This window comes from Cricetulus griseus, chromosome X (genome assembly GCF_003668045.3).
Source record: "Cricetulus griseus strain 17A/GY chromosome X, alternate assembly CriGri-PICRH-1.0, whole genome shotgun sequence".
Lineage (NCBI taxonomy): Eukaryota > Metazoa > Chordata > Mammalia > Rodentia > Cricetidae > Cricetulus > Cricetulus griseus.
In genome coordinates, this window is record NC_048604.1 from 18,480,495 (window position 1) to 18,499,618 (window position 19,124).

At 39.6% G+C, this 19,124-nt stretch overlaps 1 protein-coding gene across 2 annotated transcripts in view; it reads left to right on the forward strand.

The window, feature by feature from the left end:
* Nucleotides 1-19,124, forward strand: part of Hs6st2 (heparan sulfate 6-O-sulfotransferase 2) — a 263,469-nt gene that overhangs the window by 181,559 nt on the left and 62,786 nt on the right. Inside the window, exon 3 of one of the 2 annotated variants that reach the window (XM_035450284.1) lies at nt 11,088-11,120. The exons of the other annotated variant lie outside the window; for it this stretch is intronic. Within the exon in view, the coding sequence (XP_035306175.1) occupies nt 11,088-11,120 (33 nt within the window). The remainder of the gene's footprint in view (nt 1-11,087; nt 11,121-19,124) is intronic. 2 annotated transcript variants of the gene reach the window in all.

Below are 19,124 nucleotides of genomic sequence, written 5' to 3' on the forward strand. Positions count from 1 at the left end.
TGTAGTTTTGAGAGACAGCCATGTAAAATGTAATGTACATGCACACGAGGGCTTCCCTAGACAAAAGTCCCTTTAAATTGGGCCTCCTTTATAGGAGCAGCTCTTGTGTGTTTCCAGATCATTACCCCTCTGATGAGGGGCTAGGGCCAGAGTAACTTAAAGCCTGAGTGTGAAGGGCAACTGCCAAAAGTTGGGTAGCCAGAGATTGATTGTGATATATGTCGGGATTTGATTTTCACAAAGCCGGCTGCCTGCTGCTTTCTGCCTTGACTGAGTGATACACAGATCACTCCCCACTTTGATGAGGAAGAATGAGCAAGCTGAACGAGGAGCCACTTCTGTAATTTGCAAGTTGGAAAGTCCAACTTCTGATAAGCACCACCAAACTCCCCTTCCATTTTGGGGGAATATAGTCAGAATCTTAGAGTTTGTTAAACCCTGATGTACTTCTACCACTGGGCCATCATTAATGAATGGAGGTGAGACTCTGCACCAACATGTGTGGAGACTTTCAGAAACTCTCTCTGCATTCAGATGGCATCTAGATCTCTTCCTTTTTGTGTGAAGACACTCTCACAGCATCATCCCAATTAGCTGGCAGCTTGCCATGATCACCATCTCTTACGTCTCAGGAAGTTGGCCTTAAAAGCCTGAGAGGGCACACCAGCTCCCATGGTGCGTGGGGGGGGGCGGGGTTACAAAGCACTTGACAGGCTGTTCTGATGGCTTCTGTTTTCCTTGATTCCGGAGAACAAGTGCATCCAAAAGTGTGTTCAAAACGCTGAGAGCAAGGCACTATCCAAGGTTCCATTGGATGTAAGCTTGCAGACGAGAGTTCAGCTTCATTAGAGTAATTGCAAAGCCAAACACAAACAAAAAATTCCACATGGAGGAACCTCTTTTGTACTAGGAATGTAGACAAAGAGAAATGAATTGATTCTACATTGTTGGTGTGAAAGGCCCACGTCTTTGAGATGAGAGTAGCCTGGAAGCTCCCTTCTCTGTGTGTTCATTGTGTGACAATGGGAAAGATGCTTCATCTCTTCAAAGCTCCATTTCCTGGCTTGAACAAGAAGATAGGAAAGAATATCTTACAGTTAGTGTTAGAAAAGAAAGCCTGCTCTTCATTCCACATCCTCTTCAACCAGCTTCCCCCTGGCAATTTTGCTTCCATCCCTCCCTCTTGCAGGGACCACTGGAGTTTTTTCTTGTCTTTGTAAGAGAAAATAGTGGTGCTTTTAAACTCCTAAACTAAAAGTCATAATGGCTAGGAGATTGGTTTGGGGCCCATGCTGAACTCTGAGAACCTCTATAGAATCCCCACTCTCTTTCTCTCTGAGGCTACAAATGAAGAGCTTGGGTTTGATGGTCTCTTAAGGATACATTCCTGTTTCAATAAGTTTAAAACTAAGTGATGATAAAGTTGTGCATTGCCTGGTTTGCAATGCTAGCAAATGGACTCTGCCATTCGGCACCCACACCTATTATTTCCCAATGCATCCACTTACCCTCTTACCACAGCAATCACTCCTGCCTTTTCAGAATAAAGCGCACACTCTTCTTCCAGCATCATCCCTCTGCAAATTGGTACCCAGGCCCTAGATTTCTGCATTCTGTCTCTCCACTATAATCATATTTGTATTGACAAAAAATATAGGAACAATAGAAAAAAGGCAGCTCTACACCTGAGCTGCCTGCCAATTCCTTTTTCCCAAAGGTACCTGGCCCACACACAGCCACCTGATTTATGTCTAAGGCACAGCACAGCTCTGGGAAAGATTTCCACTGAGTTCTCATCTAGTCTTCTTGTGTTCAAGTGCTTTGCACTCTATCCTGGAATGCAAAATGAAAAATAGTCCCTTGAGAAGCTTGAAGAGAGGCATTCATGGAAGCACTTTGGAGTGTGCTGTCCCCAGATCTCAGTGGAAGTGTGCTATCCATTGCATGATTATATACAGTGACCCTTTCAATAGCGGGGCCACACTAAGGCAAGCACAGAGTCTAATGTGTAAGGTATAGTATGCAGGCCTGGAAGACTAAATAGTTCTGTCCTAGTGGCTTCACTTATTAGCCAAATGACCTTGAGTAAGTTGTATTCTGAGGCCCGACGATCTTCCCTGTGAAATGAGAATGATGTCTACATTACAGCACTACAGTGAAGGTAAAATCAATTCCAGTTAGAACAACTTAGTGGCTAATGAGCTTGGGGACAGGCATACTATGATTCTGAATTTGAATGCGGACTCTACCACTTACTGTGTTAGTTCTTCTGAGCTGCATTCTTTTTCTTTTTGAATTCTATTTTAATTGCATCTGTTTGTTTGTTTGTATTTATGCACACATGCATGCACATAGGGATGTGCATGCCAAGGTCAGACAGAAGCTTGAGAGATTTGGTTTTCTTTTTCTTCAGATAGGTCCTGTGGATCAAACTCAGGTTGTCAGGCTGGATGAACAATTGCATTTTCCTGCTGAGCCATCTCCATCCCCAACTTGTGGTTTTCTTATCTGCACAATATGTTTAGACTTTTTGTCTGGGTGAAATAATTCCTGTAAAGCATAGTGTCTGTGATAGAGTACATACTAGTTATATGTTAGTTAATAGTATGCATGGTATTGTTCGTCGTCCAGAAATAGGTTCCAATAATTTTGGGAAACACATATTCCTCTGGTAGACTCTGCAAATGTGCCCTTTACTTGGTATTTTAGAGGACAAAAAAACTGAGTGTTTTTGGTCCTTGTTTTGCCTACAGTCCAAAAAAGTATTAATTAGTCATTCCAAAAAGTGCTTCCATAGATAGTGCAAGGAAAATCTGATTAGGAACACTATACCTGATCTATTATTTATTTATTTCGTGTGATAAAATAACATTATCTAAAGCAACTTGCAGGGAAAAAAGTTTATTTGGGCTTATGGTCCCAGATGGAGAGTCCTGTTTGGCAGGTGTGATGTGTTTAAATCAGGGATGTCCACCCATAGGGGCATGTATTCAAACACTTGGTTGTGGTTGGTGGTGCTGTTTGAGGAGGTTATGGAACCTTTAAAGGTTTTTTGTTTTTGTTCTTGTTTTTTGTAGTTATTTAGAGAACAATCCCAGAAATGTGGATTTTTGTTTTTGTTTGTTTTCCACATTGGAGGAAGTACATCACTGAGTCCAGGCTTTGAGTTTTTATAACGTCACTCAACTTCTAGTTCATTCTCTCTCATTGCTAAATGTGGATAAAGACATGGTCTCTCAGCTCCCAAATTCTGCAGAAGACACTAGCTGAGTAAGTAAAGGCAAGAAGAACAGTGGCATACCAAAGTCCTTGTCACAGTTGCTGTTAAATAATGAACACCATTACCCAGATGTTTCATTGACTTGATTCTGGACATAACATCTTCAAAACATCTCAACAAGATGATGTAGCTTCCTTCCTTCCTTCCCTCCCTCCCTCCCTCCCTCCCTCCCTCCCTCCTTCCTTCCTTCCTTCCTTCCTTCCTTCCTTCCTTCCTTCCGAAGACTGTTGGATAAATTAAATTGAACAGATACTTTATGGATCACTTGCATTGTGCCTTCCATAGGGAATTGCTGCAGATCACAAAGAGATCCCAGTTTTGTTGAGAAAAAAAATGAGCCTGACAGCTTGAAATAACCAAAGAAGAGGAGCTGTGGTTCAAGCACAATTTCCGGGACCCTTGCTCAATCAATTTTTTGATCACAATTAACTCTTCGTTTTGGGCCAGCTAGAATGAAGTTTCCAATCAAATCTACTGTTCTCGCCATGATTTGATTTCATCAGAAACTCAAGATTCCTGATGAAAATGAGTGTCATATCTAGAATGCACCATCCTATGAGTCTGATCCCATTAGCAATTCCACTAAACATTTCTTGGGAATGATCTCAGTCCTTACGTTAGCACTGGCCAAATGATTACTTGTTTGGGACCTTATTACATTCCCTGTGGTGAAACATGTTAACATATTAATGAAGCAGTTATACTTCATGCTGGCAATTTGCCACAGTTTTTGTCTGTGTCAACATAAAATATTAGTGATATAATAAGGTGTATTGCCTTGCATCGTTGACTGGAGGAGATACAGTGGAAACCTTTTTGCTGATTTGACCCAGTGCTCAAATACCATGCATTGTGCATCTTCCAGACCCTTTACTCTTAAATTTGGAAGTAAAATTGTAGGCATTAACCCTAAGTGCTTGCTTATATTAATTTTATGTTATATTTCACATTCTAAATTACTTTTTTTTCTAGCCTTTCTTACAAAAAAAATAGCAAGTCTTGTATACTCGGGGAAATTTTTAACGGACTCTTGGTTCTTTCCTTTCCTTTCTGCTGAAAAGTGTATATAAGGGAGTGGAAAAGGAGGAAGGTGGAGGGGAAGCAGGGAGGACTGCGAGGAAAGGAGGAGGGGAAACTGCAGCAGATAGGCAACATCAATGAAAAATGTTGTTATTAAGTAAAAGAAAAATACAAACCTTACCCAAACTTTTCAAAAAAGAAAAATATACTTGTGAACAAATTGACGAAACACACTTCTAGGTCCCGTAATACAACTACAGATGTTTGCCAACAGGGAACACTAAGGCATGTATGAAAACCGTTGTTAGATTTCAACTGATGAGTCAGCTTGTGTCTCCACATTTATTTTATAACTCACACAGGGGTCCTGTATCACGAATGCTCATGTTTCTCAAGAGGCAGGGCTACAGGTTTTCTAAGTTTGTGGTCCTCCATTTTATTTTGCTTTCTTTTCTCCATTACAAAACACCCATTTCTCTTCTTTGGGAAAGACTGACTTGATAAATACATGGTGTACACGCCATCAGATGGCAAAGGGCAAGTTAAGAACAAACCCATTTCCCACCCCAACCTGAGAATTCCTTGGTCCCCAGGTTCTTAATTGGATCATCACTAGAGGGCACTCTTATGATGCCAAAATGGAGGAATTTTCCTAAATTCTGGTGCATCAGAGTGGGAGTGGGGGTGGGGAGGAGGGTGGTCTGCCAGGAATGCAGACACTAAGCAGCTGAGAACAGGCATCTGCAGCTGAGAACTGACTGATTTACCAGCAGCAGAGAAGAAAACTCTTATTTGAAAGGGGCTGTGCAGCAATTTTTCTCATCAGATCCACTTTGTTTCCAAAACATGATTGGTGCTTCAGCAATAAAGAAAGGGCACAGGTATTTTGCATTGTTCCTCAAATGAAATGAATAAAAGGGAATAAAAGGATCATTGGTTGATAATGAGTGAAGCAGTCATTGTAAGTTAGCAAGAAGCATAAAAATGTGTTTATAAATTAACAGAAACTAGAAAAGAAGAATGACACATCCCTGATGTCTTTTGCAGCTGTTTCCCAGTCTTTTGCAGTTCTTTCTCTTTAGTTGTTCTCAGTGTGGTGTGACTGTGTCTGAGAGATGATGCTTGTTTGCTTGCTGCCTCTGAGCAGACTCTAGTAGACACAGTCTGAGCGACATACTCTAAAGATAGGTCCTGGGCTTGGCTCCAGCACTGCTGTACTCTGTGGTGAGTCCCTGTCTCCAGAAGGATCTCAGCATCAGGGAAAGGTTGAGTGACTCCAATAATCCCTAAAAGATGTCACCCAGTCTTTAGAGTGTCTCTTTACACACCATCATTCCAGGGATACATCCATAGAAACTGAAACTAGACTTATGGTAGTCAGGTTATGGGAGAGCAAGAGGATAGGGCACTAGGAACTAAAATGTCAAGGTTAATGGGTAAGAAATGCTGAAATAGCTTTCTGTATTACTTGTTTATAGTACCACTTGTGACTCAGAGATGATGTGATAGGAATCATGGGATAGATGCTGACTCTATGTTATCATTAGAGGTAGTACTGAAAGATTTGCCACCCCCAAAGAGCTGATGTATCCATATTAGTCACTTGTTTAAGTTTATGGCTCACAACAAATACAACCTCAGAGACTTAACACACTAAGTCATCAATAGTGTTCCTTAAATTGGCTTAAAATGCCCAAGTTAGGCAGCTCCTAGCTTGTGCACCGAGAATCATGTCTAGCCAGCCTTTGGCATGGGGGTCTTTTAGAGAAATTCGGGAGTTTTTCTATCTAGTGTTTTTGTTTATGAGACATAGGCCATATAGTTCATGGGAATGTTCCCGATTAAGTCAAGTTTATCGCAGAGTCTTAGATTGAATGATGAACTTGGAAAGGGGACCTAATCAACCAACTTCTCTGATTAGGAACGGACTTGCCAAAGTTGTGAGCCAGATAATAGCAAATCTGGAATGAGGCCCTTAATTATTGAGTTTTAGTTCAAGCTTCTTTCTGTCCCCTTATACTACACAATATTTGTTTCTCCCCACCTTCATTGAATCTAGAGAATAAGCAACCAGTAGCTATGAATGAAATATATAACTATAATATATCTATGTTATTTCTTGTGTTATTAGGGGGTATATTTTTTTTAAAAAAAGGCTTCCTAATTGTTAGAAGGTTGGAGGTAAAATCAACGAACAGTAATTACTATGGTTCTTAAAAGGCTCTGTATTCCTATGACTGTTGCCCAAATTTAAAAAAAATAAACAAAACAGTTTGAAATCCTTGTTGACTGGTAGAAAACGGAAAGACAGGAGGGAAAGTTTGGAAACCAACTTGAGTGTCTTAAAAGAAAGGGAGGTACTGAGGAAGGAACAATCAAAACAGACTGGGAGGACTTCACAGTCGTGGCAAAGGCTAGTCCTTGTGGAATTAAACAGACACTCAAAGAACATAATTCAGGAAAGATGGTCTGCTTTGTAGTCTTGTCAAGCCAGCCATAAAGTACCCTGTCTGATGCCGTCCGTGTGCATGATTTTATGTGGACTTGGCATGGACTAAAGACAAAGTGGTCAAACGGCATAGCACAGATGTTAAGGCACATCTCTCCACTATACTAATAAATGTGGTGGATTTCAATGTGGCCATTGACATATAGGTCTTTTTGAGCATGGTTTTGACAGCCTGGTTCTGTTCCCAGAGGAAGAGGGCTCAGTGACAGGCTTGGGGGCTATTTCTGTGGTCTGCCTCAGTCACTATCATTTTGGACTATCCTCTTATCTGGTCTTCCTCCTGGACAAAAATAATCTTACATAAGGTTTATTGCATGTTGACTCTGATTCTTGTCTTCTGCCAAGTTGCTTGTAATGATTCTCATTGAATCATTACAAGTAACTTGAGAACTACCTTTCTATACTCAAAGTCATTGGCCTGCTTACAAAAGGCACCAGGTTTCTGCTCTGACTGGATTATGTTCTCTTCTAATTGAGCATCACCCATAATAACATATTTTGTGTGTATTTTGAATATCATTATGATCACAGATATTATACTTGTCCCATTTTGCAGGCAAGAGAGTTGAGCAGGTAGTTTTTAAATTTTTAATGTAAACTTTCCATCATAAAGAACCAGCCACTTTGTATATTTAAATGCATAGAGCTGTTTTCCAAGACAGAATGATATTTGGCCACATTTCCATTTGGACACTGTTGTTTTGCCCATGTCTCATTTGCTTGTGAATGCAGGAATGCTGGGCTCTCTGAACTACCGGTGGCAGGTTATATTGAGAATACAACTAGAGATAGGTATATTTCAAACTAACACAGCTCCAAAATGGAAGGTAAAGTTATTAGACTTGGTAATGTGTACTTTAGAAACCAGATTGTTGAACTACTTCATCTCCTGAATCTTCAATGGAGATCATAGCCCAAGATCAAATTAGTCTTTGGGAAAATCAAGACCAGAAACCAGGGATCCTGATTCCTGCACAAGAGTTCCTACATTTTATTCTATTTTGCTTTTCTTAAGGTCTTAATATCAGTATTTGGGTCTTAATATCAAAGTGAATTGCTTTAATTTTCTCTTTGAATACTTAAGCAGCAGCCCTAATACTGTAAATGCCAAAGGTAGATGCCAAAATTTCAGTTTCCTACTTCAGATGAATTTCCTCTGAAGTCATTTTTCTCAGTGGTATAGGCACTTCTATGTGGCCCAGACTCCAGTGAAATAGGCCCTATTATCCATGCTCATGCAATCTAGTTAAACTCAGTGGGTTACAACAAATTGCATGAGAGTAAGAGTGGCCATAGCTGGGGAAAGGGAGGCTCAACAGGATAGGTAGGGTGGTGAGAGAGATCAGTGGAAGGAATCTAATAAAAATGCATTGTATGAACTAGTTACAAAGGAAAGATGAATTCTTTAGAATTTCCAAATCTCAGGGACTCCCAACTTCCCGTTATTACAGTGATATGTGTTTTGAATTCACTTCCATCCTTTCCCTACTAACTTGCCATTTTTACATAGTTGCTGACTTTTGGAGGCTGATCCTAAATTCTTGAACTTAGCCCAGTATCCAAGTCTCCTTTGTCTTCCCAGGCCTGATGTTTTCCCAGGATGGGGCTTGCTGAGGGCTAATGGGTCTCATCTCAGCATGTCACCTGGGCCACCTCTTAGAGAAAACAATAATAGCCAATGAGAAAGGCTCTATAAAGATGTGGCTCTGAGCTAATATTGACAGTGCTATTGAGAGACTTCCTGTTTTCACAGCCTTTCAAAATACAAGCACTGGAGGCTTATGAGCCAGACGGAAAGAACCTTGACTGACAGACAGCTTTTGGGAAGGGCTTTTAAGGGGAAGAGACCATAATTTATAGAGTTCCTTCTAGTCAGAAAGTAATTTCTTATACTACAAATGTTGACTGTGATGCCATTGTGTATGTCCTCCATACATAAAGAAAAGAATAAATAAAACTAGGAGAAATGCTTTCACATATGGTATATTTCTGTAAAATTCTTATTTCAAGCAGATGGCCCACAAAATATTCCTCAAGATTGCAGAGTCGGCAGAAAAGAAGGATTTTCGTTTGTTTGTTTTATCCACTGTTGTATCCTATAGCAATTCCTGGCATATATTGGATAATAAATAGAGTTTGAATGATTCTTCATGATTAAAGGATCCCTTTAAAGGATTCCATTTGAGAACCATCCCAAAGGGAGAATGTGTGTACATTTGTATAAAATAAAATTGTAAATTAATTCCTTTTCTTCTAATCAGTATGCATCTCTCTCTCTCTCTCTCTCTCTCTCTCTCTCTCTCTCTCTCTCTCTCTCTCATCTTTCCCCTATGTTCTTTGGTCACCTACAATGACTATCCACCTGCTTGATTGGTGTACCTGTAACATCTTCATGGATCATTGAATACTGCATCTCTGGCTGTCTGGACACCCAGGTAAGACAATGAGCTCTTTAAAACCCTGTAAGTGTGATCACTGGGAAAATATTAACAAGTAGGAGGGAAGTTTGCCTAGACATAAAAAGGGATCACCTCAAGAGATGATAGCTCCCTGATTGAAGTTAAATTTAACCCACCCCTGATACAAATTAATAAATTAATGGGAATATTTACATCATTTGAGGATTTCCATTAAAATAGCATAATAAAATTATGGTTTTAGAAACTACTTTATATTTTCTGTGGGATTTACTGGAACTAAAAAAATCAACATATGGTTTCTTGTTTTCATTTTTTTCTTATTGCTGTTTTTCTTAGGTTTTTTTGTTTGTTTGTTTGTATTCTCATCCAAAGTTGTATTTTCTTTTGCTCACCAGACCAAGTGTGCTACAGGTGCTTCTAAGGTGTCTTCAGTGTATAAAGATTTTATATCATAAGGCAGAATATTATATCCTAAATTTCTTCTTTTTGTGGCTGGAGTAGACTTTGAATATCGAGCTAATTTGTGGGGGTATCTTGTTTTCAAGATGTAGTGTGAGAACTCACCAGACATACCATGTTGGTTTCTCATAGCACTTGTTTCCCCAGTAGTCTTAACAACTGAGAAGCAGGGAAGTGTGGTCTCACCACACCAAGGACTCATGATTTTTTTTTTAAAGTCATATACTGTTTCCCAAGTGATAATGCAAGCAAGGCTCTTCTACTGGCTATGCTATTAAGAAATATTCTTTATTCACCCCAGAAGCCTGCACATATTTTTGAGACATTTATCCCATAACAACTCACAAGCCCTTATAACCTTTTTAGTGCATATTAAGTGTACAAAATTGTAATGGCCCTTGTTATGGTGTAATTAAAATCAGAAAGTTACATGCAGAATGCTGTTCATATGAGAAGTTCACACACATGAGATTTCTCAGTGGTCAAGGAGCTTGTGATCAAGTCTAATGATCCCAGTTTAATGCCCTGAGCCTAGAACTCTTACAAATTTTCCTCTGACCTCCACACACATACCATGGTGTGCACACATACACATACACACATACACACAAAAATGCGAAAAAATTAAAAGAAATTCACACTGTAGAGTTAATGTTTTGTGAATCCTAAGACACGTGTTATGAGAAAGATCTAAGCAAATTTTATAAATGAGGAGAAATTATTTACTTACTTTGATGGATGTCTTCTGTTTGGGTGGCAATCACTACAGAAATGAATCATTTATCACTCTGTGTGTATGTGTGTGTGTGCGCGCGCGCGTGTGCGTGTGCGTGTGCGCGTGTGTGTGTGTCTGTCTGTGCATATGTGTGCATGTGTTTGTTTGTGCATGCATGCTTTGAATTCTCATCTCATTTGAGAGTATAAGCAAAAGTTCTAAGAGCTCTTTTTTTCTCTTTTAAGTGTGTTCATACATTCCCAATGATGTGACAAATCTCTCTTCAGTCCTTTCAATGAGGTGTTTCCATTTCATCCATGCTACAGGGTTAGACTTGGTCTGGGGTTGCGTGTCTTTGCTTTTGTCTTTCTTAGCTTGCCACTGCCCCTTGAGAAAGAGAATGAAGTTAGTATGAGTGGTAGATCTATCATTTCCTGCCCACAGCAATCCAAAAGATTGGTTCTCAATGCTTCCCTGCTTCTTTCAGCCTTGTGATTTGGAATGTCCCCATTTGCTGGAGATGAGCTAATGGGCAACAGAATGGGAAAGCTACCCATGAACAATTTCCTTACACTTTAGGAAACTGTAAAAATATGATATCCAAGCAAAGTAGATATTTTTATTATTATGACTCTTCTCTTGGCAAGCTCTTGCTATCGACTGGTTTTACTGTTCCTTTAACAGGTGGAGGATTTTTCAGATTCTAGATTCAACTAGGTAAGTAACAATGTATTTTTAGTTTAACTGAGCCCAAGAAAGGTACAAAACAAGCAGGAGCCTGCCAGTTTAATTGCAACACAAAATAGTTCATTTTTTTAATCATTGACACTTGGCTTGTTTAGGTTATAAGCACCACATTATCTCAGGTCTAATGGCATATCCCATTGGGAAGTGGGATGATGATTTAGCTTGCCCCACCACTCCCAAGAGTTAGCTGAAACTGGAATACACACTAGAGTTTCCAGGTAAGAAGATGTCCACCATCAACAAAGGCTTTACAGTGCTTCAGCCATGCTTGACTCTTCCTAGGGTAGATGGTTCTTTACAGAACAGTCAAACCAACATTTACTATGACATTACATGCCTATGGGATTACATAGCTACAGAACAATTGGACCAACATGTCTATGGGGTTGCAAGGTAGAGTGACCCCACAGGCAGTAGGCTTGCTTACATGAAACCTGCTAGAGAACAAATCGAACACAAGAAAGTTCCTTTCTGTGGGGAAAGAGCAATGAAAATGGTTCAGGAAAGTATCCACTGTTGCCATGAGTTGTAGCATCTTGTCACCAGTGCTGAAGAGGCTAATGGGAATGATAAGTGCCCCCCTTTGTTTAATGGCATACTCTATTAGCTTGGCATTTTTTCTTCTAAAGTTGTGATGTTCACCAGTTTTATATTTGGCTTATTGTAGGGTTATTGGCTCTAGAAATATTTACCAGTGCCTCTCTGTTTTCTCTTCCTGCCTACCTATACCTCTCCTTGACTAAATAAATCAGAGTTGAGAGGTGATGAGCTTGGTATTCCTCCACTAGGAGAGGCTCCTGTGGAAATTGATTAGATGGGCACTCTGTAAGATGACCAGTTTATTTTCAGGAGTTTGGCTTCCATATTAGTCTTAAGATCCTGTAGACCTATTTGATAACTAGAAGAAGAAAATCATCATTTGATGCTCTAGTCAGTTTGTAGTTCATTGAGATAAAAAGTATAAGCAGACATCAATACTTCATCACACATTACTATGGAGGATATTTTAAAGATCACATATTAGATATGTGTCCTCGTGGCAAGAATATTACATTTTGCTGCTGTCTAGAGCAGTTACTTTGAGCAAGTCCCATTTCCACTAATGAGCTTTGATTTACTCATGTGAGAGTAAATTTTGTGGATGATTATTAGAACGATCAAGAAGATAGAGATTATTTTACTTCTAAGTGTTTTACAGGAGGAGTGTTGCTGGTTTTTATTCCCTTTCTGCTTTAAAAGTTACATGGCAGCAACATTCTGTCTTACTCTTATTTTTATTATGGTGCTGCTTAGTTGGAGCCGAAGTTGTCAGAATGACCTTATACACAGTCTTAGTGAGAAAGAAAAGAGGAATGCAGGTGGTGAGATGGGAACGAAACAGCTTTGGTAAATATTGATGGGGCCGTTTTTGAATTCTGGTGGACTGAATGAATGATGTATGAAAACTGTTTGCAGGGCTTGCATATTTTTCAGCCACTGGTAAAATAATGAAGCAACAATTCATTTGGTAATCTTCATTGTATATTCAGCTTCATAAGTGTACAAGACTATGATTATCTCTGCCTCATAATTAACAATTGGCCTAAGTACCTGCCATTATTTGTCTGTCTGAATGGATTTTTGTAATCCAGAGGAAGAAGGGAACAATCAGAGCAAGCCACCCCAAATGCCTAGTATTATTGCTACACAAATGCACAATTAGCAGTGATACTAATTGCTGTAGACCAGAGAGCCTCATTTGGTTCTCTATAGCCAGCAAAACATTAATTGCTAGCATCTTGTCACTCATTCACTCACACCCTGGATCTCATTGTCTCCCATAACCAATTGGATCTTCTAAGGTCTTTGTTGGGTCCTAGGTCAATTAGTTGGTTGAATTTCCAGTGTATCCATTTGTGTGGAGCTTCCAAGCTTCTATTTGAGTTAGCAATCAATGTCTTGACCAACCATGGGTGTATTTTTATACGGTTTTAAGGAATAAAGTGATGCTGACCTGCCAACCAGTTCTGCTGCTGTACTTCATTCTACTCCCAGTCTTCCATCTTTAACATGATTGCCATTGAATCTCCATGCAAGAATTGTCTAAATTTAAGGCTAGAAGAGGTCTTTTAAGAGCACGCTGCCAAATTTCCCTCAGTCACCTGATGCCTTTGATTATTACTAATTGGAACATTAAAAACAACCACCTAATCAATGATGCCACATTTTAAAAAGAATTCAAACCACTGGGAACTATTTTACTAAGCACATTTGAGTGATAACAGGTTGCTTTGCAGTCATATAGATTTGAGGTTTTTTTTTTTTTAAGAACCCAAAATAGAATTATTTGAATATTCTGTCATAAGGTTTACCTAAATATAACCCCAAAGTTGATGGTGTATGTGTAAGAGGAGATACTCAATGCAAAGAGCCTGATAGATACTAAGAGCTACTTCATCAGGATCAGCTCCCTTCTCTGCAAGCACAGCTATCTAACTAACATGAATGTGGAGGTGTTCACTTCATTGGCTGACAGCAGGGAATTTCAGCTTCAAATAGAACTCAGATCACATCCTAGGATGGCCATGTTCTAACTGTGTAACCTTGGGTAATTTATTTAACTTTGCTGGTTCTGGTATTCTGAAATGCAAAAAATGTAGCAACTTTTTAGAGCTATTATGGGGAAGAAAGTAAAGCCATGCACAGAAATACTGTGCATTGATTCCAGCACATGGCAAGAGTCAATATCCAACAGTAGTTATTAACTTCGTTGTCAGGGATATCCAGTACCAATCTTATTGTTTACTAATATTTAATCTTCTGGTACTTTGGAATCCTTACCTGTGTATCTTGCATACATCCATGCATGGGTGATCTTGCACACAATCCAGAGGAACTACATTGGGAAGACTGCTTTTCCCAAAAGTTACCTGTGACCCCCATTTGTCAGAATTTGATGGCTGCTTCTTGCCTTCAATCATCTGGACATCTGAAGATTCCTGTACCTTAACATGTCTTCTTTTGCTGAAAAGTGTTCACTATTTATCTTGGTGTCATCATAATATTCATTAAGTTTGCTTTGTTGGGATTTCTGATCCACACAGACACACACACTAGTGCATGTGCATAACCATTGACTATGCACATACGTTTGTTCCCTCTTCAGCCCTTTAAATGTTGCAAATCCTGAGTTCCTGCCATTGATCTGCGTCTTCTCTCTTGCTGTGTTTGCTCCCTGGGTAATTTCATCTCTTCACGTAGTTTCACCTTTAACCCCTACCCTAATGATTCCCAAACTGACATCACCAATCTTTAATTCATTCCGGAGCTCTGGGCTAACTCCAATTTCCAAATGCCTGCTGAGAATCTCCAGGGCTGGATATCCTAGGAGGCTGACAGCGCAGTCTGGCTTTTGTCATCCCCTTAGGAAAGCAGATGGAAGTTTCAGAAGTATTAAGAATTTACAAAAAGGAGCAAGGGTGAGATATTAGCCTAAGCAGAAGTAAAGGAGGTCTAAGTTAGCAAATGAACACAAACCAGGCTTCCAGGGGAGAATAATGGGCAAACTGAATCTCTGTTTTCATGAATTGGAGATGCCAACTGGGTCTCTAGAAGTTGTGTGCTTTCTAGGGAAATGGGAATAGCTTTCCTGATTTAAACTGAATTCATTTTTAAGGTGCTGGATGATTGGCATGTTTGGGTGGAATGTTAATTAAAATCATCTTTCTTGGGAGACAAATGGTTATTATTTCAGTGTTCTGTTATAAAAATGCACATGTCAAAGAGAAGAATGACCACATGGGGATTTTGAGAGTTCTTGTATGCATAGACACACTTATAGGCTGGGTCAGAGGTGTCTGAGATATTGTTTGTGTACATCATTTTTTTTTGTGAGGCCAGGTCTTAAACTGTAGCCCAGGCTGGCCTGGAATACTTATTTCTGTAGCCCCAAGCCAATCTAGAACTGGCAGCAATCATTGTAGCTCACTTTCATGAGTTCTGGGATTGTGAGCTACCATGACAAGCTGCAAATAATTCTTTCAAGAGCTATAAAGATAAAGATGTTTTTCATTCATTCTGTAAACATTTATGGAAAATGCCAGGATCTCTCTGGAGAAATGAGACTGTGAATACTGTACCTATAAAGTCTCTGTCCTTGGATGCCTGGTACATTTTCCTTTAGCTATTTGCAGATACATTGAGACTGTAACTTGTCTGACAATCTTAATGACCAGAGGAACTTAAGGGAAATAAGACAGATCCAACGTGGGGAAAGGATATGCATAAATTCGAATTACAAATTGATTGCTTCCTTTAAATTTAGTAAATATTGAGTTGCTTTGGGGTTTTACATTCCAAGTGGGCTCATCAGTGTTTCAGGCCAGATGAATGATTGTGTCTAACCCTAAAATTTAATTAGAGCAAGGGGATAGACAAATCTTAGTTAATACGTGTGCTGTCATTAGGAGACCTGGCTATAAACAAGCTCCTCCCATGGAAAATATGGTCTCAGTGCTGCTTTCATTAGTAGAGAACAATCGCTCCTTTTTGGAAGGGTGGACCTACTCTGCAGTCCCAAAGTGCTTCCTATCTTATGTGCTACATGAAGGCCTGCTTAACTTCCAAATAGTCTGAGATCCTTGCACTCACATTTGTACATCATGCTTCCTTTTAAAGCTCTGCATGGCTATGGGTTTGCAGGTCTCAATTCCAAGTGCTCTTGTCCGAGCTCTCCTTGTCAAAGTCTACTTTGTTGCCCCTTTCAGATCTCTAGGTCCAGTCCCTGATTGAACTATTACAGCTTAGGGGTGTCCTGACTATCCCACAGCTCCTGCCTATAGCTCATCCCACCATGCTCTTCCTTTTACATGCCATAGAAACGTGCATAGTAACAGTATCTATAAATTTCTTGTGTTCTTATTTCCTTTGCCTTGAATGAATTAGAAACATTGATGAATTAGGGACAGTATCTTATTCGAACTGGATGTCAGAACAGTAAAAACCAATTCTTGAATTTATTCTTTAATATCGTTTTCTCACAGATCTAATCAACCCAATCTAAATTCTGATGTCTTTCTCAGACTAGTTCATTCAATGCATATGTATGGAGCACTCCACATAGTCTGAGACAGGCAAGTTCACTCCCTGCCCTTATGTTTCTTATGGAATGCGTGTATACATGGAAGCAGGCGTTAGAGGCAATTAAAGCCCAAATGTATGAATTTGCTAGTTCTAGAGAGTGGCCAATGCTGTGAAGGAAATAGAAATTGGCTGGAGAATGATCAGATGGGTGGGGATTGGTCAGGGAGGTGAAATCTGCCCCTGGCTTTTGTGGACTTTACACTTTGGACCCTTTCATTTCCTCTGCCTCATGCTTTCTTGGCTTCAGTACCAATTCTCATTTCCTGCTTCTGCCCACTCTAGCATTAGCAGCATAGTTAGTCCTCAAGTATAGGCCAGCACAGTCCCTTGTCACACTTCTGCTCCACACTTTCCTTGTCCTTTTCCCTCCTTTGCCTGTTACAGAATATGAATGATCCTTCCAGTCTCTTGGGGGAACTTCATTGTATCACTTTGAGTATTTTTGTTAGTCAAGGCATACAACCTGTTAAAACAAAGACACAAGTATTAAAGGTTAAAAAGCATTTGACCTTGCCTGTTTGTGTTTGTATCAGGATCTCGTTATATAGCCAGGCTGCCTTCTCGAACTTACTCTTCTCCCTTCTCTTCCCAAGGGCTGAGATTGGGAGCATATGCTGCCATGCCAAGCCTTGGCTTTGCCCATTTCTGTACTCGGAAGAGCCCCAGTTGGGAATCGGAAAACCTGAACTGCTATTTTAACTATCACAACTTTAGGCTCATTTCTTCATGAATAAAACCAGTGTTCAAAGCACATGACCCCCCAGGGCCTTTATAGCTTAGAAGTGGTACAATTAGTTGTTTTCAGAGATAAGGGCCAAAATCTCTTTCCAGCATTCTGTTTAATTTTGTAAAGTGGATATATAAGGGCCAATTTCCCAGTGTATCAGAACTGCTTAGATTAAACATACATTTTCTGGCAAAAGCCAGCTTTACAATTCTTGTAAATGTCACAGGAAGTTAAATAACTGTTTCTGGTTCTAACCTCTGCCAGCTAGGGTGGCAATTCAGAACCACAAATGCAATTGTCAGCTTCTTTAATTTGAGTATCTGAAATCCAGGATCTATCCAGCTTGCCCATGAGGAATCTTCAAAAAGAAACAAAAACACCACAGATATAAAGGACTGCATTGGAAGTGGCCTCCCAAGTGGTACAGTATAGGTGTTGAAGCCCAGTGATTTACCTGCCAAGAAAAGCATGTTAACCTTTGAAGCCCTCTCCCTATTCATGTAGTGATCTTTGAGTCATTCCCTCAGCGTTCAATCCAAGTCCAGTTAGGTCCTGAGGTGAGAGTTAGAAAGCTGGCTTTCTCTGACTTCCCTGAAGCCTTGGGATAATAACTTATCTGTGTACATGCAATTAATCAGATGCTGGAAAGGGTTCCAGCTCAAGTGAATCCTGTCTCATACTTTGATATGTAGTTAACTAGATTTGCTTGTTGTGCTATTTGTTTGATTGCCTTTGGTGTGTGTGTGTGCGCATGCGTGCGTGTGTGCGTGTGCGTGTGCGTGCGTGTGTGTGTGTGTGTGTGTGTGTGTGTGTGTGTGCAAAATGGGGAAATGTACTCACAAATTAGAAATTACTAGTCAATTTTGTTCTATCTCTGAATTTGAAGCATTTCCTATTTTATAAATGGTCCTTCTCTGTAATTTTAAATTTGTACCTAGTTCCTTCCATCCCTCCATAAAAGGAAACACCCATGGGCTTCCTGTTTCATCTCTTCCATTGGCTCACTGTTGTTTCCTAGACAGCCCAGCCTTGCATCATCAACTAGACACTGATATTGTTAGAGGACTTCTTCAAGGCCTTGTGTGGTTTGAAACCCTTTTGGACTGTCCTAGTTCAAGTGATATGGATGCTAAATAATGTTCATAAAAGGCAGTTAGTGGCACTTTGTTCTTTCTTCTTGGGATTTCTATCATTTCCAACTTGATATCTGCTACCCATAGGGCACAATTTACCTTGTCTTTTCCGGAAGCTCTTCTTCATTTGTCAAGACACCTAAAAGAAGATTGTTCCACATGTACAGCTTTGGAATGTCACTCATGTTAAGCTGTCATAAATGTGTCTTTAAATGGCCTTTGCTGATTGTTTTTATATTAAAATAAAAAGGCACAAGAGTCTATATGAGGAGATTATACATAGTCTTTCTCACGTTTTTTCCTATGACTTGATTTGGCAAAATCACAGATGATGGATGTATGGGAAGAAATGAAAAGTACAGGAAAGAAATAAACACTGTAGATTTCTCTAGCTATGAACCATTTTCTGACTCAAAATAGCTTTTAAACAATACCCTGATTTTGAATTGGTGCAGGAGAATGTGGTCCCTGTGATGTCCTGCTGATTTGATAACCTCTTGGAAATAATGGGAATTAGTTTCTGGTTACATAAACATAGGAGGCTTGAGAAATTCACAAAGGATGAAATAAACAGAGTCTCAAAAATAATTAGGTGTAATTATAAAGATGCTGGGATTTTATAAGAAAATGAAATAGATTCAGAGGGTTTGAGTAGTTTAAGATTCTCAGAAAAAAAAAAAACAGAATGTATTACTGAAGAGCCATGTAATTCAGTACTCCCCACTCATGGAACACCATGCAAAGCCATGCACCAGGAGACTTAAGCCTCATTTACTACTTTCTATATGAGCAGCTTCAATGTCTCCTTTACAGTGCTCATAAAATATGTGGCAGTAAAGTAATACTCTTGGAGCTGATTTTAAATTCAGCCTATGTAAACTACAGTTGACTTTAAATACCTGAGAATTGCATTTGTACTTGAAGTGCACAATGAAAGCTGGATGGCTCTGGCATGGTCCTGCATTTCAGCCTTTGAGATGGAAGGGAAACAGA